Here is a 21,334-nt window from a genome sequence, read left to right on the forward strand (position 1 = left end):
TTCAAAACTGTTCAACTATTGTCTTTCTCTCTCTTTGAGTCAACTACTCACCACATTTTATGCTCTGCAGTGCTAGCTATCTGTAGCTTCTGCTTTCAGTACTAGATTCATTCTCTGATCCTTTGATTGGGTGGAAAACATGTCAGTTCATGCTGCAAGAGCTCTGATAGGTCGGAGGACGTCCTCCGGAAGTTGTTATAATTACTATGTAAGTCTATGGAATGGGGTGAGAACCATGAGCCTCCTAGGTTTTGTACTGAAGTCAATGTACCCAGAGGAGGACGGAAGCTACCTCTCTTCCGGCAACACCATGGTGCAACCCTACAGAGTGCTGTTGAGGCTACTGTAGAGCATTGCAAAATTATTATTTGGTGACGTGAATATATTTAGTATTGTTTTATCTAAAAAGGATAACTTTTTTAATGTTATATCATTTTTATTTTTATGAAATTCACTGAGGAGGATGGTCCTCCCCTTTTCCTCTGAAAAGCCTCCACTTGAAAGCCATTGGGGTGCAGGGTTTCTGTTAGCTGGTAATTGCCAGCTTTTGGCTTATAAAATAAATGAAAAGCCAATAGATAAAATTGTCCGGGGCTGCGCTGCTGCTGAGGAGAGAGAGAAAGCGAGAGAGGAACCTTGGCCTAGGCTAGCCTACTGTTGATTGTGAAGATGGAGGCCTTTTTCATTGAAGTAAAACGAAAATTAGAGAGTAAGCTAGCCTAGGCCAAGGGGAGGAGGGGATGCTCCGGGAGAAAGTGTTCTGATTGTATAACATTTTATAATCCAATTGCTGGGAAAACACAGCTATCCTGTTGTCACAGATGGAGAGAATACCTTTTGTAGGTATACCTTCTTTCATTCTGTTGAGACATTTTCATTGGCTAAATTAAGTTTGATCAGTCTTTTTAATTGTGTGCTCTGTATTTAGTTTAAGATAGGTTATAAGTAGGCCTGTTGTAAAATAAATATCATCAGCGTATTGGTGTCATTTGTTGGGTACGGTAGGCACTAGCCGTTCTTGGTAATTCAGTTTATCAGTCAACCTACCAGGGTGGTTACAAACAGTACAGGAATTAAATCTTTACTAATGCTGCAGAGATTTGTTTGAAAGCAGTATCCAAATCCATTGGATGTACAGCTCACAATATAGTAGCCATATCTAGGAAAACTAAGTTGAATGCACCAATTTGTAAGTCGATCTGGATAAGAGTGTCTGCTAAATGACTTAAATGTAAATGTAATTGCTGCGATATACAGCCTGTTAAAAACTTTTGTGGAGGTTTAAACCAGTTCGCAAGTGTTTTGTTTCATTCTGTTGAGCCATGTTCTTTGGCCAAATTAAGTTCCAACCGTAATGTTGTGTTTGCCGCAATATAATATCCTTCTCGTATTTTCCTTAATAAAGTTTATAAACTTTTGTGAAGGTTTGGTATGGTGTGGTTATTAGCCTATTGTACTGCAGGCTTATGGTATGAAGGCAGTGCGCACAGGCACTCCAAATGACTCGGACAGTTGAACTTGAGGTGTGAAATAATGTTTTAGGCCTACCAGAGTTACTCCTATAATCTAACAATATAATGCTTATATTTGTAAAATATATTTGAATAGAAAATTAACGAATTAGCCTCCGTCTGTACATCTATACAATGAGGGAAAAAAGTATTTGATCCCCAGCTGATTTTGTATGTTTGCCCACTGACAAAGAAATTATCAGTCTATAATTTTAATGGTAGGTTTATTTGAACAGTGAGAGACAGAATAACAACAACAACAAAAAAACAGAAAAACGCATGTCAAAAGTGTTATAGATGTATTTGCATTTTAATGAGGGAAATAAGTATTTGACCCCCACTCAATCAGAAAGATTTCTGGCTCCCAGGTATCTTTTATACAGGTAACGAGCTGAGATTAGGAGCACACTCTTAAAGGGAGTGCTCCTAATCTCAGCTTGTTACCTGTATAAAAGACACCTGTCCACAGAAGCAAACAATCAATCAGATTCCAAACTCTCCACCATGGCCAAGACCAAAGAGCTCTCCAAGGATGTCAGGGACAAGATTGTAGACCTACACAAGGCTGGAATGGGCTACAAGACCATCGCCAAGCAGCTTGGTGAGAAGGTGACAACAGTTGGTGCGATTATTCGCAAATGGAAGAAACACAAAATAACTGTCAATCTCCCTCTGCCTGGGGCTCCATGCAAGATCTCACTTTGTGGAGTTGCAATGATCATGAGAACGGTGAGGAATCAGCCCAGAACTACACGGGAGGATCTTGTCAATGATCTCAAGGCAGCTGGGACCATAGTCACCAAGAAAACAATTGGTAACACACTACGCCGTGAAGGACTGAAATCCTGCAGCGCTCGCAAGGTCCCCCTGCTCAAGAAAGCACATATACATGCCCGTCTGAAGTTTGACAATGAACATCTGAATAATTCAGAGGAAAACTGGGTGAAAGTGTTGTGGTCAGATGAGACAAAATCGAGGTCTTTGGCATCAACTCAACTCGCCGTGTTTGGAGGAGGAGGAATACTGCCTATGACCCCAAGAACACCATCCTCACCCTCAAACATGGAGGTGGAAACATTATGCTTTGGGGGTGTTTTTCTGCTAAGGGGACAGGACAACTTCACCGCATCAAAGGGACGATGGATGGGGCCATGTACCGTCAAATCTTGGGTGAGAACCTCCTTCCCTCAGCCAGGGCATTGAAAATGGGTCGTGGATGGGTATTCCAGCATGACAATGACCCAAAACACACGGCCAAGGCAACAAAGGAGTGGCTCAAGAAGAAGCACATTAAGGTCCTGGAGTGGTCTAGCCAGTCTCCAGACCTTAATCCCATAGAAAATCTGTGGAGGGAGCTGAAGGTTCGAGTTGCCAAACGTCAGCCTCGAAACCTTAATGACTTGGAGAAGATCTGCAAAGAGGAGTGGGACAAAATCCCTCCTGAGATGTGTACAAACCTGGTGGCCAACTACAAGAAACGTCTGACCTCTGTGATTACCAACAAGGGTTTTGCCACCAAGTACTAAGTCATGTTTTGCAGAGGGGTCAAATACTTATTACCCTCATTAAAATTCAAATCAATTTATAACATTTTTGACATGCGTTTGTCTGGATTTTTTTGTTGTTATTCTTTCTCTCACTGTTCAAATAAACCTACCATTAAAATTATAGACTGATCATGTCTTTGTCAGTGGGCAAACGTACAAAATCAGCAGGGGATCAAATACTTTTTTCCCTCACTGTAAATACTTTACTCCACTGACTGTAGGTATTTGATCCCTAGCTGTGATACTGTGAATCTGTTCACAGCACTTTCAGTCATGCTATTAATTAGTTGCCAAATTTGGCAAACCACAACATGTGGACTTACATACTAGATCATTTTGTATTGCTTTATAAGATGTAGTAAAATAAGAAATTAATGGATGTTGTGGAATATCTGTGTCCATGATGAAACAACAATGACTTGGGAATTAAAAAATGGATTTAAATACATTACACAACCCTATGCAGGGTAGTTGATGCTCTATTGATCATACAGACAGGTCAGTAAGTTAACTGGGACTGCCTTGTTTACATTGTTTGTGAAGTTAATCAAATGGAAAAATTGCACATACAATTCAAATCAGTTTTTTCCCTGGAGTCTGAACAGCACATGGAATCAGATATTTCAAGCCACATTTCAAACCACCTTCGTAGGTGGTTTGAAATCAGATACAAATCTGATTCCTGGCCATGCGACTTGTGTCTGAACAGTCAAATCTGATTTATTAGCCCTCAAGTTTTTTAGACTTATTTGGCATATCTTGTCGCTTGCTAGCTACTCTGTTAACAGTTTGACAAGGACATGTGGTAGCTAACTAGCTTGTTAATTGTTTACAAACAAATTAGTGAATGTGCCAGAAAGCTAAACAGCTACCTTGCTAGCCAGTTGACTGCTGTGGCTAGTCAAAACGGACTTGTTTTGAAAGTTGGATCATCTTATCCTTTGAGGCTTTAAAAATGTTCTTACACTATGATTTTTAACATTCAAAGCAACTGGGAGACGTCCATGGCAGGCATTGTTGTCGCCTTAGCATGCTACATAACTTCTGAGTGATAGGAAGCAGGAGCACCACCACCAATCAACCTACACCACTGTGAGCACACACCCGTCATTACTATGACAACTAGCATAGCCATGTCAGCAAATGACTGCTGAATGAACACACACAAATCCGATTTGTAACTTGCTGTTTGGACAGTCAGTATTCCAAAACGGATTTGAAAAACAAAACTAATTTGAGCATTAAGGCCTGCAGTGTGAACAAGGCTTCAGAGTCACTTGGTATTGACAGGTCCCTAAACAGATTAGGGCTGAAGCAAGTTCAAGTCACCGCTGTAGCTCATGTCAAGGAGAGAAAAAGGCCTGGCTCTTTCAATCAGTGGGTGGGAGTGAATCTGACACTTACTGTATAGGCCTTATACATTACCCTGGTCCCTGAAGATTCCTAGTGTTGTCCACTGTGGGTTATGACTGCAAAGGGAGGTGTACTATACTCAGAGGAACATTCAACCATCATTATCCAAAGAGGTAAAGCAAACTTGTTTGTGAAGAATAGCCACAATGGAGATGCAAAGGTGAGATGATAAAAATGACAAATCAATTTTCATCTTTATTCTCATTTTTACTTAGTAATAATAGGAATGTAGGCTTTTATTTGATGTAAAAAGTAACATAAATTGAGGGTGCAAATGCGTCATGATGAGCTCCTCAGAGGGCCTTTATGAAATGGTGAGAGTGTTACATCATTGGTTCTGAGCTAAACCAGCTGCACAGTAGGCTGTGATTGTCAGGTTTTAGATTAGGCTATCTGACTTAAGGCTATGTCACTCTACATCCAGCAAATAATTGCACTATAAACACTGCAAATCAATGAAAATATAATGAAAGTCTATAGAATACGTTTTGTGTGGGTTTCCATATTGAATATCCATAAATTTAGATGAATACTGGATTTTAAACACCTCTTAGTGAATGTTTGTTGATATTCCCTTATTGGAATGAAGTTGCAGAATACTTAAGAGTCAGTCTTATTTACCTCATTCTGTGACGGGAGCTCTTCTCTTCCCAGCCCTGTTGGCAGAGCTCTTATTAAGACATGTGCCTCACATTCCTGTCCATTCCCCACTGCACATTCAGCACCTCTGGCCTACTTATGTCAATAGAATTCATAGGCGAAATTGCCACAGGGGATATGGGGACATGTCCCCCCCAATATTCAGAACAGGTCGATTCGTCCCCCACAATAAATAAATAAATGTGGGGGTGGGGGGGGCTTGGGGGGGGGGTGATCGGGGGCCCCCCAGATAGCATTTGAACACGTCATAAGCAATGGCGAAATGTGTAGAATTGCAGGAAATTAGATTTAAAACTGCAACGTTTTCTCTCATCCTCATGACAAAATGTGTAGAATTGCATTATAAAACTGCACATTTTTCTCCCTGAAATATGATTGGCCACCCTTGGTGTTTTTGCGGATTGTAGTATACTGTAGTATTTACTGTAGTGTTTTTGCAGAATGTAATATACTGTAGTATTTACTATAGTGTTTTTGTTTAATTATCTTTGACATCGAAGTGGAGTCTTTCTCCTTGAGAAAACCTTCTGGAGAAAGACAGAAAGAGCACATTTTCCATAACCTTTAGGTATAGTACTGGGGTCTGAACAGATCGTTCAGCACTTCTGCTCTTTTCTATAACCTGTATGGAAGACAATATGGTCTATACTTGGCATGTGTGGTCCTCTGTAGCTCAACTGGTAGAGCACGGCGCTTGTAACGCCAAGGTAGTGGGTTCGATCCCCGGGACCACACATACACAAAAATGTATGCACGCATGACTGTAAGTCGCTTTGGATAAAAGCGTCTGCTAAATGGCATATTATTCTTATGTAGGTTTTTCACTTATGCGTGGCACAAATTAGGATATGGGGGAGGGGAATGTGCAGGGTATATGCAAATCAATTTAAATACTGTAGTATTTACTATGATAAAAAAAGTGGAGTCTTTTTGCGGACTGTAGTGTTTTTGCGGATATTACTGTAGTATATACTAGAGTGTTTTTTTTGCGGATAATACTGTTGTATTTACTATAGTATTCTACGGTATAATACAACATTCTATAGTAAGTACTACACATGCTTGAGGAATACTGCAGTGTGTAGTATAGTATTCTACAGTATACTACATAATTCTATAGTAAGTACTGTAGTATTCTACAGTAAATAGTAGTCTTTTTTCATGTGGGCTGTTAGGGTATATTATGAAACCTTCATACAGTGGGGAGAACAAGTATTTGATACACTGTCGATTTTGCAGGTTTTCCTACTTACAAAGCATGTAGAGGTCTGCAATTTTTATCATAGGTACACTTCAACTGTGAGAGACGGAATCTAAAACAAAAATCCAGAAAATCACATTGTATGATTTTTAAGTAATTAATTTGCATTTTATTGCATGACATAAGTATTTGATACATCAGAAAAGCAGAACTTATTATTTGGTACAGAAACCTTTGTTTGCAATTACAGAGATCATACGTTTCCTGTAGGTCTTGACCAGGTTTGCACACACTGCAGCAGGGATTTTGGCCCACTCCTCCATACAGAACTTCTCCAGATCCTTCAGGTTTCGGGGCTGTCGCTGGGCAATACGGACTATCAACTCCCTCCAAAGATTTTATATTGGGTTCAGGTCTGGAGACTGGCTAGGCCAATCCAGGACCTCGAGATGCTTCTTACGGAGCCACTCCTTAGTTGCCCTGGCTGTGTGTTTCAGGTCGTTGTCATGCTAGAAGACCCAGCCATGACCCATCTTCAATGCTCTTACTGAGGGAAGGAGGTTGTTGGCCAAGATCTCGCGATACATGGCCCCCATCCATCCTCCCCTCAATACGGTGCAGTCGTCCTGTCCCCTTTGCAGAAGGTTCACGGTGCAGTCGTCCTGTCCATGCTTCACGGTTGGGATGGTGTTCTTGGGGTTGTACTCATCCTTCTTCTTCCTCCAAACACGGCGAGTGGAGTTTAGACCAAAAAGCTCTATTTTTGTCTCATCAGACCACATGACCTTCTCCCATTCCTCCTCTGGATCATCCAGATGGTCATTGGCAAACTTCAGACAGGCCTGGACATGCGCTGGCTTGAGCAGGGGGACCTTGCGTGCGCTGCAGGATTTTAATCCATGACGGCGTAGTGTGTTACTAATGGTTTTCTTTGATACTGTGCTCCCAGCTCTCTTCAGGTCATTGACCAGGTCATGCCGTGTAGTTCTGGGCTGATCCCTCACCTTCCTCATGATCATTGATGCCCCACGAGGTGAGATCTTGCATGGAGCCCCAGACCAAGGGTGATTGACCGTCATCTTGAACTTCTTCCATTCTCTAATAATTGCGCCAACAGTTGTTGCCTTCTCACCAAGCTGCTTGCCTATTGTCCTGTAGCCCATCCCAGCCTTGTGCAGGTCTACAATTTTATCCCTGATGTCCTTACACAGCTCTCTGGTCTTGGCCATTGTGGAGAGGTTGGAGTCTGTTTGATTGAGTGTGTGGACAGTTGTCTTTTATACAGGTAACGAGTTCAATCAGGTGCAGTTAATACAGGCAATGAGTGGAGAACAGGAGGGCTTCTTAAAGAAAAACTAACAGGTCTGTGAGAGCCGGAATTCTTACTGGTTGGTAGGTGATCAAATACTTATGTCATGCAATAAAATGCAAATGAATTACTTAAAAATCATACAATGTGTGTATCAAATACTTGTTCTCCCCACTGTATGTAGGAAGATAGTCCGTGATCATTAGACAGTATGCAACACCACATTGAGCAAGTGTTAAACATATCAAAATATATTTTATAATTGAGATTCTTCAAGTAGCCACCCTTTTTCCTTGATGACAGCTTTGCACACTCTTGGCAACACCACCTTGCCAAGAGTGTGCAAAGCTGTCATCAAGGCAAAGAGTGGCTACTTGAAGAATCTCAAATATAAAATATATTTTGATTTGTTTAACACTTTTTTGGTTACTACATGATTTCATATGTGTTATTTCATAGTTTTGATGTCTTCACTATTATTCTACAATGTAGAAAATAGTAAAAATAAAGAAAAACCCTTGAATGAGTAGGTGTGTCCAAACCTTTGACTGGTACTGTAGATCTGGACAATGTCTGACTTTTAATTTCTGAAAACAGATAAATCCTACTAAAAACCTTTTTCAATGGAGATTCTCTATTTAAAGTGCTTTTTAGTCCACGTCGAGTAGGCTTCATCTAGGTCTAGGAAACCAGCCCTGTATATTTTAAATCCCGTTATCACTAGGATGTACCTGTTTAAGTTGGAAGACAGAGCACTGTTTTCTTTAATTTAAAAACAACGAAACCTTTACAATTATTAAATTCCCTAAATAGGGGAAGGTTTTACAGCTGCAAGATGTTTTTACTAGAAAATATTTTTGCTGCAGTCTCAAAGCAAGAGACCTAACTAACCTGGATAAATAAAGGTTGAATAAAGAAAATGACCTTTTTTACAGCTTTCTTACCTTTATGTCATTATGAGAGGCGGATCAGGGGTATTGTTTCTGTTCGGCTGCTTGCTCGTATTCTATTCATGCTGTGGCTCATGAATTTTACAACTTGTATGTTGTTCTGAAACTGTATCTCAGTCCTTATGTACATAGATGTCCTGTCGTTTGTTTATGTTCATAGCTCACTCCTGCCTTGTTCATTTGTTCAGCTACCTTCAGATTCAATTCCTCAAAGATAAGTGTCTTCAAGTCCTTTTTTGCTGTAACAAAAACAGTATGTCACGGTATTAAAAAAGTGAATAAAATAAAACAAAATAAATAAAAACACCAAGTGGAGATTAAAGGTAGTGTGAGAAATGCTAATAATAGAATAACTTGCCTCATTAAATGTTATGCTATGATGGACCACGGTATGAACTAAGCTAAGGATGGAGTTAAACCGGAGTGACGTATATCATGATCGTTCTAGCGTTAGAGATACAGTGACAGGGAGGGATGTGATTGGGTGGTGGTAGCAGACAGGTTGTTAAGCAGTGTTTTCAAGAGGGCCAACCTCCCTGTAGGAGTAAGATATTGACCTGAGCACAAGAACACCCCCCTCACCTGTCAATATTGGGCTGAACTGAGAAACTACCATCAGGTAGAGACCCTGGTAGGGACGACTAGAGGCCATGGATCCTGCCACTGCAGACAATGTAAATATACTGTATTCATATATACTCATATAATGACAATAATGATGTGCAATGTTGGTTGATGATACAATGATAAATGATGTAAAGGTGCTCAACAGTAGCTGTGTGGGGTTTGGTACACACATGGAGTATTTGGTCACTTAAGAATATCTACTGCATTCCAACTGTAATCAAAGATTGATACTGATAATATCCATGGCACTCATTGAAAGCATGTTGAACTTTAAGCTTTTGGATGTTTTGATATTTGCTTTTTAGTGTTTGTTGGTCTTTTTTTCTAGCTTGGTGAAATAGAATGGTAAAAGCAGCAATCAGGCTGGTTCCACCAGGCTGGATTTGTTTTCATCGTCATGCGTGCAATTATATTACAAAATAGTGCAGATATTTCTCAAGTTCCATTTGTTTTGAAATAATGTGCTTTGTGAAACAAGCAGGAGTTTAAAAAAATATATTTCCACTCTCTGAACATTTATGGAATGGATTTGTTTTATTATTAATTGAAACCATTATCATTATTATTATAATAGTAATGCAATTGGTTCGTCTTCTACAGTATATTACATTTTTGCATTGTGAAGTTTGATTTGAGGTGCAACCATGTCCACCCACTGCTCTGTAAACACATGTAGTTAAATAATGGTATTATATCAACAGGATAGACTATTCAATTTCCAATCAATGTGAATCAACAGGCACTTTTTTGGCATCATTTTCACTATGAGTTATAATAAAAATGTTCTCAATCATGGAATCTCACTTCCATGAAAAGTGAAATAATTAAAGGCCTACTTCACCAAGTTTAAGGAAATAAAATGTAGTGTATCTTTGGGAGCAGGCAACATTTTTGAAAAAGTGATAAAGGTCTGTTTGTCCTTTAGAATGAATGTGACATGTAAGAGGAATGGTATGGCCTTTCCAGACATCGTGTGGTCCTCTGTAGCTCAGCTGGTAGAGCACGGCGCTTGTAACGCCAAGGTAGTGGGTTCGATCCCCGGGACCACTCATACACAAAAAAAAAAAATGTATGCACGCATGATTGTAAGTCGCTTTGGATAAAAGCGTCTGCTAAATGGCATATTATTATTATTATTATTATTATCGTCAAGGTCCTAATAAAGTATTCTCTTCGATGTCAGGGCCAGAGTCATTATAGGTGTAATGGTTACATCTTAATGTCCTGTGTCATTGAAATATTCCTTGTATAGTCAAGACATGCCCGAATACTGCGCCACCCACATTGCTAAAGATAGCATTTATGGTGTTATTTACCAATTGGACATCGAAATAAGGTGATTGTGACAGGCTGGATTTGTCCTGTGTAACCATAAAAAATTAGCTGTTTCATTTGTTCATTTTGAGCTCTACAGCTTAGTGTGTGCTCTTTAAAAAACAACAGCTGTCAAACACGTAGCCCATCCATGTGACTCGTTAGAAAGATTATTTATCACTGGCTCCATTAAAAATAGTTTCAGGTAGTAATGGTTTTATTGCCCATAAACAACCACTTATATCAGACGGTACATCATTTGTCACAGGTAGTAGAATACAGAACACAAGTCAATGATTTGTATAAATAGACATTTGGATGCTGTAAGCCTACTAAGTAATCTCTTCCTGTCCTGTCTGTGTCATAGAATGTAGTTATGTTCTATGAGGCTACAGGGCCCGGAGCAAGCAGTTGGTGGGAAGTGTAGGAGAGGGGGTGGAGGGCCATTACATGGCTGGAGCCTTTGGTCATCGTGCATGGCGGCATGGTCATAGAGGTAGTGACACTCAGATTTCACCTCCATTCCTAATACTGACTGACTGGAGGCGATGGCAGCCAAAGGCATCTCACTCACTCCCATGGATTTCTCAGCTCACCCCTTCCTTCTCCCAATCGTGCCAGCTGGGCCGTGACAGGAAACCTTGCCCTGTGGTGGGGGCAGGCGAGACACCCAGGCTGGAACATGATCTCATTCCTTGCCGGCTCCAAACACATATAAAATGTTGAACTGAGGCCTGCAACCGTAGAGCACAGACAGTTGACACTGGCTATTGACTGGAGATCTGAGCTGCCACATATACTTGACAAATGATGATGGGTATTCTACGAGTACAAGAGCTGGTAGATCTTTACGTCTTTATCTCTTTTTCAAAATCTAGAGACTTTCATTGTGGATTCCACTTGATTTGTATTGCAATCCACAGAATAACCACAGTTGCAAGGAATTTAGGGTTGAAATTAGGATTTCAGGTGTTGGACTATGTTCACAGCTTTCATGATGCTTAGCTGCAACCTCAACAACCCTTTGAGATTAATATGAATTTCTACAGCAACAGTTTGAGAATGATAATCACACGAAGACTGAAATTCTTCATACACATGCTGCTGGGTGTCTTTAACTTACTCCCTCTATCACAGATGCCAATGGGCATGGGGGCATAGGACACACAGGATTGTCTCAGTTGCTCACATATTCCTAATACAGTCTTGTCTTTCATGTTCAAGGTTTCCGGCAAGAAATGTGAGGGTAAAGAATCCGGAGATGTGCAGTATTCAGAGGGAGAATACGAGACATCAGTCAACCAGGAGAAACAAGATGACCTGAGATCTCACAATGACAACCTGGCTGACACAGATGTCCCAATGAATTTAAATGTAAGTCGAATACTATCTTAGTGTCCTTAGTACAATGCCAGCAACCCTGTTAAGAGGTTTAGACCTGATGATCATGTGTTGAATTGACAGACATAAGGTTGCAGTTTGAATCTTGGTTGGGCAACCCTCTGAATTTGCTGCAGTAGCCATGACACTAACTTCAAATAAATCTGAAATCAAAAAGTGTAATCATAGAGATAATGGCACCAAGGGCTAAATCCTCAATTGGGAAGCCGCTTTATAGGAGTGCAAGATGTATAACATCTCTCTCCTTGAAATGTTTGGTTGGCAGGTAGACAAATCTGGACATCTGCGGTTAGAGACAATTGATGACCTCCAGAATATGCTGCAACTGAGGAAGTCGAGAAAGAGAGTGAGAAGAGTACAAGTTCGCAAGCCACCACCCGCACCAGAGACTGTGGTAAGACAGGCCTACTAGCTGAGTAGGGTGATAAAGTATCTAATTTGAGACATAGGAATAGAGGCAATTTACTTTAAGATTTGACCCTTCATAAGAAGACAAATAATTACTAAGTAACTGCTACATTCAGCTAAATAACCATCTCTCTTTCCAGCCTTACTATGTGGATGAGGTGGACTTCTTCAAGGCCTGTGAGGAGAACAAACTGCCATTGATCGAGAGGTATCTGGAAAAATCGGGAGATGTCAATGCTTGTGACAATGTGAGTGTTTAGATAATACCAACCAACCTGAAGTTTGCCAATGCACCTCAGCTGTGTCATCACATGTAGTGTGTGTTGTAATGCAATGTGTCCTGCTTCCTTTACAGTTCAGACGTACAGGCCTGCACAGAGCTTGCACACAGGGACATGTGGACGTTGTAAAGAGGCTACTGGAGGCCGGATCTTTAATTGAGAACAAAGACAAGGTACTTTAATGGAAAAACTCAAAATAACTGCAGGTCCACGGGAGCCAAGCTCTTGGCAATATATTGCAGTCTTTGATCCTTTACTGTAAAATCATTTTGAGTGTTGATGAGAGAAAGGAACAGATAAAAACAAGGTGGATTTTTTGAAATGTATAATCCCATTGGTTGTCTACCTTTAGCTGGATGCCACTGCTGTCCATTGTGCCTGCCGAGGAGGAAGCATGCTTGTGTTAAAACTGCTGCTCAACCACGACGGCAGCTTCTCTGCCAGGGATAAGGTAAGCCTACAGAACACTAAACTAGCAATCCAGACTTGGATCTGAGATTATGTTAATTGTGATTGATCTTGAAATGTTTCTTTGTCCCTAAGCTACGCAGCACTCCCCTTCATGTTGCAGTGAGAACCGGACACTATGAATGTGCTGAACATCTCGTCCACTGTGGAGCGGACATCAATGCCAAAGACCGAGTGAGTTATTCTCATTCAGTGTAGGAATTAAACCTTTGCTCTGATAGACAGTATATACCCCTTAGAATCTAATCAGAAATATGAAACACCAATGGGTCTTTAACTATGAGGGGTTTTATTTTCACACAGGAAGGTGATACCCCCATGCACGATGCAGTAAGACTGAACAGATTCAAAATCATCCAACTACTCCTGCTTCATGGGGCCAATCCAAAACTCAAGAATTGTGTAAGTACTTGACTAACATGGCCAGCAAACTTGTTACCTCAATCTATCATAGTATAGAATGTCGTATTTTGTTTGAATAACACAATGATTTTAAAATGACTTATTTGCTTGTAAGGCTTCCATTATCATGTATTCAGAGAATCAAACTAGTGATAGCAAAGGTGACAGGATTGATACATGACCACAGTGCCATCCTGTGGTGATGCATAAGATTGAATCTGAGTACAGAAGAAATAAGGCCCATATCAACTTTACATTTTTGTCATTTAGCAGAAGCTCTTATCCAGAGCGACTTAGGAAAACATCACATAGTCAAAAGTGATTGATGTAACATAACACTAACTACTATTGAAATATTGAATATAACTTTGTTTTTCTCCAACACAGGAGGGGAAGTCACCATTGGATAGCACTCTGGAGTGGCAGAGTGGGGCTAAATCTATTCTCAGCAACTTCAAGGATGATGCAAAAACTCCAGTCAAGTAAAGTCCAGTTCAGTTAAATTGCATTTTACACAAGTCTCAAACTCAGAATAAGTAGATAACAGCAAAGACTAACCCAGTTCCTTTGTGGAGAGTGGTTGTCAAAGTGAGTCTATCTGTTGATTATGGACATACAGCTTCTAAGGTTTCAATGAACGCTAGGCTGACTTCAAGACCGGAGTCATTTCTTGCGAACTAGCAGAGGTTTGTGCTGAAACAAGTAACTTTGCATTTGCTTCCAAGGATGTTTGTTTCTTTATATGCAGTTTATTGGAGGTCTGAGATGCTCAAGAAGGTTGAAAAGGTTGACAAATAACTATATGGGGAAAGAGAAAGTTGAAAGTTTGGAAAATGTAGATGGGACTTGACTTATGACATCAGCATGACTATACTATGCATTCAGTTAAGTACTAAATTGTAGTTTAATTGTTGAAAAAAAATACTTTGAATCAATATATTCTTAATTTCTCTTTAATATAAAAGAACAGTGAGCTGGTGGCTTCAAACTGATTTAGTGGTAGTCAGTGAGAATACAGGATTTGAAAATGCTTGTATGATTCTAATGCACTTCCTGAAGTAATTTTAATTGTTCTACTACATGTTTACCTTTAACATTTTGCTTGTTATTTTACATTACGTTATGAAATAAACAGCATTGCCGTTGCCATCTGAATTTGTTTGCTATGTCTAAAAGGAACAAGCATCATCATAGTTGCTAATCCATGACAAACTACATGACCACTGACCAGTTATTAGAAAACCGTCACATTTCCACAAATAAGGATATTCATAAAAGTGCATTTACATAAACACATTCTCTATCCATAAAGAAAAAGTATTACAATTCAAACAAGTGATTACTTTCTACTTCGCCATCTCAATCTTAGCCCTCTTTGATGCTGGAACATCCTCTTTCTCCTGTCTCTCAGTCAAAGGCTGCTCATTCTTCATAGTGTGTACTATACCCAAGGCAGTCTTTCTCTTTTCTGTAATGACAACACTGCATATTAATTGATTTCCTTGTGGCACAAACACTGCTTTGAGAATGATAGACAAGTAATAAATGTTGTTCAATGACACATTGTGTTACATGATAATCACAACATTCACATTCCATGGATGGCCTACTCTTACTTGGCCTTGTAACCAAGTGTACATACCTGCCTGGCATATGACATTTGACACAATGTATTCAATTGATCGACCAATGTGTAAAAACAGCAGCCTATTTACCTCCATGTAAGTGGACAGCTCGACAGTTGGTGGAGATCGCAGCTTTGCCATCTCCTTCTGACAGGCCAAACAGTAGGCCTCTGAATACATTCAGGATAATAGCAGTGACACAGGTTGGCCTCATCACACCTGCATATAGTCTATCTGTAATACTGTACCATATTCTAGAAGCCTAGATCAAGTACTGTACTAGCTACAGTTGAAGTCAGAAGTTTACATACACTTAGGTTGGAGTCATTAAAACTCGTTTTTCAACCACTCCACAAATTTCTTGTTATCAAACTATAGTTTTGGCAAGTCGGTTAGGACATCTACTTTGCGCATGACACAAGTCATTTTTCCAACAATTGTTTACAGACAGATTATTTCACTTCAATTTCACTATATCACAATTCCAGTGGGTCAGAAGTTTACATACACTAAGTTGACTGTGCCTTTAAACAGCTTGGAAAATTCCAGAAAATTATGTCATGGCTTTTGAAGCTTCTGATAGGCTAATTGACATCATTTGAGTCAATTGGAGGTGTACCTGTGGATGTATTTCAAGGCCTACCTTCAAACTCAGTGCTTATTTGCTTGACATCATGGGAAAATCAAAAGAAATCAGCCTTGACGTCAGAAAAAAAATTGTAGACCTCCACAAGTCTGGTTCATCATTGGGAGCAATTTCCAAATGCCTGAAGGTACCACGTTCATCTGTACAAAAAATAGTACGCAAGTATAAACACCATAGGACCACGCAGCCGTCATACCGCTCAGGAAGGAGACGTGTTCTGTCTCCTAGAGATGAACGTACTTTGGTGCGAGAAGTGCAAATCAATCCCAGAACAACAGCAAAGGACCTTGTGAAGATGCTGGAGGAAACAGGTACAAAAGTATCTACAGTGGGGAGAACAAGTATTTGATACACTGCCGATTTTGCAGGTTTTCCTACTTACAAAGCATGTAGAGGTCTGTAATTTTTTATCATAGGTACACTTCAACTGTGAGAGACGGAATCTAAAACAAAAATCCAGAAAATCACATTGTATGATTTTAAAGTAATAATTTGCATTTTATTGCATGACATAAGTATTTGATACATCAGAAAAGCAGAACTTAATATTTGGTACAGAAACCTTTGTTTGCAATTACAGAGATCATACGTTTCCTGTAGGTCTTGACCAGGTTTGTACACACTGCAGCAGGGATTTTGGCCCACTCCTCCATCCAGACCTTCTCTAGATCCTTCAGGTTTCGGGGCTGTCGCTGGGCAATACGGACTTTCAGCTCCCTCCAAAGATTTTCTATTGGGTTCAGGTCTGGAGACTGGCTAGGCCACTCCCTGGCTGTGTTTCGGGTCGTTGTCATGCTGGAAGACCCAGCCACGACCCATCTTCAATGCTCTTACTGAGGGAAGGAGGTTGTTGGCCAAGATCTCGCGATACATGGCCCCATCCATCCTCCCCTCAATACGGTGCAGTCGTCCTGTCCCCTTTGCAGAAAAGCATCCCCAAAGAATGATGTTTCCACCTCCATGCTTCACGGTTGGGATGGTGTTCTTGGGGTTGTACTTATCCTTCTTCTTCCTCCAAACACGGCGAGTGGAGTTTAGACCAAAAAGCTCTATTTTTGTCTCATCAGACCACATGACCTTCTCCCATTCCTGCTCTGGATCATCCAGATGGTCATTGGCAAACTTCAGATGGGCCTGGACATGCGCTGGCTTGAGCAGGGGGACCTTGCGTGCGCTGCAGGATTTTAATCCATGATGGCGTAGTGTGTTACTAATGGTTTTCTTTGAGACTGTGGTCCCAGCTCTCTTCAGGTCATTGACCAGGTCCTGCCGTGTAGTTCTGGGCTGATCCCTCACCTTCCTCATGATCATTGATGCCCCACGAGGTGAGATCTTGCATGGAACCCCAGACCGAGGGTGATTGACCGTCATCTTGAACTTCTTCCATTTTCTAATAATTGCGCCAAACAGTTGTTGCCTTCTCACCAAGCTACTTGCCTATTGTCCTGTAGCCCATCCCAGCCTTGTGCAGGTCTACAATTTTATCCCTGATGTCCTTACACAGCTCTCTGGTCTTGGCCATTGTGGAGAGGTTGGAGTCTGTTTGATTGAGTGTGTGGACAGGTGTCTTTTATACAGGTAACGAGTTCAAACAGGTGCAGTTAATACAGGTAATGAGTGGAGAACAGGAGGGCTTCTTAAAGAAAAACTAACAGGTCTGTGAGAGCCGGAATTCTTACTGGTTGGTAGGTGATCAAATACTTATGTCATGCAATAAAATGCAAATTAATTACTTAAATATCATACAATGTGATTTTCTGGATTTTTGTTTTAGATTCTGTCTCTCACAGTTGAAGTGTACTTATGATAAAAATGACAGACCTCTACATGCTTTGTAAGTAGGAAAACCTGCAAAATCGGCAGTGTATCAAATACTTGTTCTCCCCACTGTATATCCACAGTAAAAACTAGTCCTATATCGACATAACCTGAAAGGCCGCTCAGCAAGGACAAAGCCACTGCTCCAAAACCGCCATAAAAAAACCAGACTACGGTTTGCAAATGCACATGGTGACAAAGATCGTACTTTTTGGAGAAATGTCCTCTGGTCTGATGAAACAGAAATAGAACTGTTTGGCCATAATGACCATCGTTATGTTTGGAGGAAAAAGGGGGATGGCTTGCAAGCCGAAGAAAACCATCCGAACCGTGAAGCACGGGGGTGGCAGCATCATGCTGTGGGGGTGCTTTGCTGCAGGAGGGACTGGTGCACTTCACAAAATAGATGGCATTATGAGGAAGTAAAATTATGTGGATATATTGAAGCAATATCTCAAGACATCAGTCAGGAAGTTAAAGCTTGGTCGCAAATGGGTCTTCCAAATGGACAATGACCCCAAGCATACTTCCAAAGTTGTGGCAAAATGGCTTAAGGACAACAAAGTAAAGGTATTGGAGTGGCCATCACAAAGCCCTGACCTCAATCCTATAGAAAATGTGTGGGCAGAACTGAAAAAGCGTGTGCGAGCAACGAGGCCTACAAACCTGACTCAGTTACACCAGCTCTGTCAGGAGGAATGGGCCAAAAATCACCCAACGTATTGTGGGAAGTTTGTGGAAGGCTACTCGAAAACGTTTGACCCAAGTTAAACAATTTAAAGGCAATGATACCAATGTGATTTAAGAAATAAAAGCAGAAATACTCTCTCTACTATTATTCTGACATTTCAAATTCTTAAAATAAAGTGGTGATCCTAACTGACCTAAAACAGGGAATTTTTACAAGGATTAAATGTCAGGAATTGTGAAAAACTGAGTTTAAATGTATTTGGCTAAGGTGTATGTAAACTTCCGACTTCAACTGTAGGTAATGTTTAAGAAAGGATACAAATTGGAAATGTCGTAGGGTCCTCTCAACTCAAGGGGCTGATTGAACAAAACACACATTTACAGTAGTATGGTTAATTTCAGCAAGATGTTAATATCAGTATGTTCAATGCTCATGGTATGACTGGTATCTAAGTGGGTAAGATACCTTTTCTGCCCCACTGGTCACGATTACATTCTGTTAAAAAAAACATTGCTGTTACACGGACTGTATGAAAATGGCAGGTTGATTGACAGGTGAAGTGAAGTTGAACCATGTTGGGTCTATTTACCTTTCCTTTGCACGTCTCCATAAGACTGAGAGCATTTGCAATGGTGTATCTTCTCATGGTGGAGTCTCGGATTGCAGGTGTGTAACTTATCTCAAAAAACACACCCCTTTCAATTGCCTGATACAAGCACAACATACATTACCTACTGTATATCACTTACAAATTACCAAGCAATCTGTTCATTCAAATACACAGAGAGCAAGGGTCTTACCCCACTGACTGAAGATCTTTTGAAAAAAAAGGGCAGTTTTTCTGTCACTGCTACACAGATGATGTCAATAGTAAATTCCATGCAGGCTGCCTATTGAAACAAAGAGAATACCAACATTAGCAGAAAGTCATCCATACATTGCCAGTGTAGTCAACAATAATACAGTACATTTTGTTGACGGTGCTGAACAAATGTACTTACATGAAACAACTTCTCAGTTTTAGGATAGGCAGCCACTAAGTCATAGGCTTTGTACTCTCTTAATGGTTTCTGGGAAAGGATAAATTACATTAGGCCTATTTGAGAAATTATGCAATATGAATACTGTCAGCAAATGTTCAAACTTCTACTGTATATTGGACTCACAAAGTGTGCTGCCCTTGAGGCCACAACTGTCAGTCGGTTCAACACCTTTATTGGTCTGGATTTACCCTGTACAAAATGAGGGGGACATACAGTGCCTTCAGAAAAGTATTTTCAAGTCTTGCCATAGATTCTCAAGACGATTTAAGTCAAAACTGTAACTAGGCCACTCAGGAACATTCAAAGTCGTTTTGGTAAGCAATTCCAGTGTATATTTGGCCTTGTGTTTTAGGTTATTGTCTCCCAGTGCCTGTTTGAAAGCAGACAACCAGGTTATCCTCTAAGATTTTGCACATGCTTAGCTATATTCCGTTTCTTTTTATCGTAAAACACTCCCTAGTCCTTGCCGTTGACAAGCATACCCATACCATGATGCAGCCACCATAATGCTTGGAAATATGAAGAGTGGTACTTGTGTTGTTTGCCCCAAACATAACACTTTGTATTCAGGACATAAAGTACATTACTTTGCCACATTTTTTGCAGTTTTACTTTAGTGCCTTGTTGCAAATAGGATGCAGGTTTTGTAATATTTGTATTCCTTCTTTTCACTCTGTCATTTAGGTTAGTATTGTGGAGTAACTAAAATGTTGTTGATTCATCATCAGTTTTCTCTTATCACAGCCATTAAACTCTGTTACTGTTTTAAAGTCACCATTGGCCTCATGAAATCCCTGAGCAGTTTGCTTCCTCTCCTGCAACTGAGTTAGGGAGGAAGCCTGTATCTTTGTAGTGACTGGGTGATTGATACACCATCCAAAATATAATAGTAACATCACCGTTCTCAACAGGATATTCAATGTCTGCTTTAAAAAATAAAAATAAACCATCTACCAATCGGTGCCCTTCTTTGCAAGGCATTAAAAAACTTCCCTGGTCTTTGTGGTTGAATCTGTGTTCGAAATTCAATGCTCGACTGAGGGACTTTACAGATACATGTATGAGGGGTACAGAGATGAGGTAGTCATTCAAAAATCATGTTAAATATTATTATTGCAACGTATTATGTGACTTGTTAAGCAAATATTTACTCCTGAACTTATTTAGGCTTGCCTTTACAAAAGTGTTGAATACTTATTGACTCAAGACATTTCATCTTTTCATTTGTAACAATTTTGAAAAACATAATTCCACTTTGACATTATTGGGTATTGTGTGTAGGCCAGTGACATCTCAATTTAATCCATTTTAAATTCAGGCAGCAAGACAACAAAATGTGTAAAAAGTCGAGGGGTTGTGAATACTTTCTGAATGCACTGTAATTATCCCAAGGTATGGAGAAATGGGATAGCTAGCTTCAACAATATTACATAATGTAGCAACATTATTATTACACCACATTACCTGCACTATGGGAAATGTATCAAAAAGCTCAGACACACACTTCGGTTTGCCAATTTCCTGTAAACATACGCAAACAACAAGGTTGACAGTCACTCACTAGGATATGTACAAGGATAGACCTCTTGACTTCATGATGAGTCATAACTGGGTACAATCAGTAGCCTACCTGTTTATTTTGTTCCAAATCAACCACATAATTAATGGCAACGGTGGAGTATCCAACTGAGACATGAAAACATCAATGGATTAGTACAAATCAATCAAGACATAGTTCAGCTAGCTCTGGTCCATCGCGCAACAACAACAGCTGCTGCCAGTAATGCCATTGCCCAGCCCTTGAAGTTAGCAACGAAAGACGATGTCAATATCTTTGAAGTTTGTGCTAGCTAAACAGTTTTGCAAATGGAACAAGATAAAACATAATTACGATGAGCTGCTGTTTCAATAACACTCTGAAGTCGTTTTTTGTCGGTTGTGTAGCTAATATTCAAGTCCATGAATACAGCCATGTTTCCATGTGAGTTGACCGAAATGCCTTATGGGACATAACGTTTT

At 40.2% G+C, this 21,334-nt stretch overlaps 2 protein-coding genes across 5 annotated transcripts; one reads left to right on the plus strand and one right to left on the minus strand.

The window, feature by feature from the left end:
• Positions 1–9,184: 9,184 nt before the first annotated feature.
• LOC121547323 (ankyrin repeat domain-containing protein 1-like) lies at positions 9,185–14,639 on the plus strand. Of its 2 annotated transcripts, none has more exons than XM_041858523.1 (9): positions 9,185–9,265; positions 11,757–11,906; positions 12,199–12,327; positions 12,482–12,589; positions 12,697–12,795; positions 12,975–13,073; positions 13,166–13,264; positions 13,394–13,492; positions 13,880–14,639. In XM_041858523.1, exons 1-9 carry the CDS (start codon positions 9,242–9,244, stop codon positions 13,976–13,978), a joined length of 906 nt encoding a protein of 301 aa, XP_041714457.1. In that variant the 5' UTR covers positions 9,185–9,241; the 3' UTR covers positions 13,979–14,639. The 2 variants fall into 2 exon arrangements, with proteins under 2 accessions (XP_041714457.1, XP_041714456.1); XM_041858522.2 differs by lacking the exon at positions 9,185–9,265 and adding an exon at positions 11,251–11,372.
• LOC121547324 (ribonuclease P protein subunit p30-like) lies at positions 14,430–21,329 on the minus strand. 3 transcript variants are annotated; one of them, XM_041858524.2, is made up of 11 exons: positions 21,207–21,329; positions 20,946–21,001; positions 20,780–20,836; positions 19,439–19,504; positions 19,274–19,342; positions 19,073–19,162; positions 18,862–18,978; positions 18,738–18,767; positions 18,591–18,628; positions 15,208–15,287; positions 14,430–14,960 (listed from the first exon to the last, which is right to left on the minus strand). In XM_041858524.2, exons 1-11 carry the CDS (start codon positions 21,286–21,288, stop codon positions 14,839–14,841), a joined length of 807 nt encoding a protein of 268 aa, XP_041714458.2. In that variant the 5' UTR covers positions 21,289–21,329; the 3' UTR covers positions 14,430–14,838. The 3 variants fall into 3 exon arrangements, with proteins under 3 accessions (XP_041714458.2, XP_041714459.2, XP_041714460.2); XM_041858525.2 differs by lacking the exon at positions 20,780–20,836; XM_041858526.2 differs by lacking the exon at positions 19,439–19,504.
• Between the last annotated feature and the right edge of the window lie 5 nt (positions 21,330–21,334).

Source organism: Coregonus clupeaformis, chromosome 31 (assembly GCF_020615455.1).
Source record: "Coregonus clupeaformis isolate EN_2021a chromosome 31, ASM2061545v1, whole genome shotgun sequence".
Classification (NCBI taxonomy): Eukaryota; Metazoa; Chordata; class Actinopteri; order Salmoniformes; family Salmonidae; genus Coregonus; species Coregonus clupeaformis.

What these genes read in the sequence shown, in the direction of transcription:
- LOC121547323 (XM_041858522.2), top strand. Translation starts at nt 11,340, where the DNA reads ATGATGATGGGTATTCTACGAGTACAAGAGCTG. An exon ending in GCTTCTCTGCCAGGGATAAG is followed by an intron (nt 13,074 to 13,165) that starts GTAAGCCTACAG and finishes TTTGTCCCTAAG; the next exon opens with CTACGCAGCACTCCCCTTCA. An exon ending in ATCCAAAACTCAAGAATTGT is followed by an intron (nt 13,493 to 13,879) that starts GTAAGTACTTGA and finishes TCTCCAACACAG; the next exon opens with GAGGGGAAGTCACCATTGGA.
- LOC121547324 (XM_041858524.2), bottom strand. Translation starts at nt 21,288, where the DNA reads ATGGCTGTATTCATGGACTTGAATATTAGCTACACAACCGACAAAAAA. An exon ending in ATACATTTCCCATAGTGCAG is followed by an intron (nt 19,505 to 20,779) that starts GTAATGTGGTGT and finishes CATTTTGTACAG; the next exon opens with GGTAAATCCAGACCAATAAA. An exon ending in AAAGATCTTCAGTCAGTGGG is followed by an intron (nt 18,979 to 19,072) that starts GTAAGACCCTTG and finishes TGCTTGTATCAG; the next exon opens with GCAATTGAAAGGGGTGTGTT.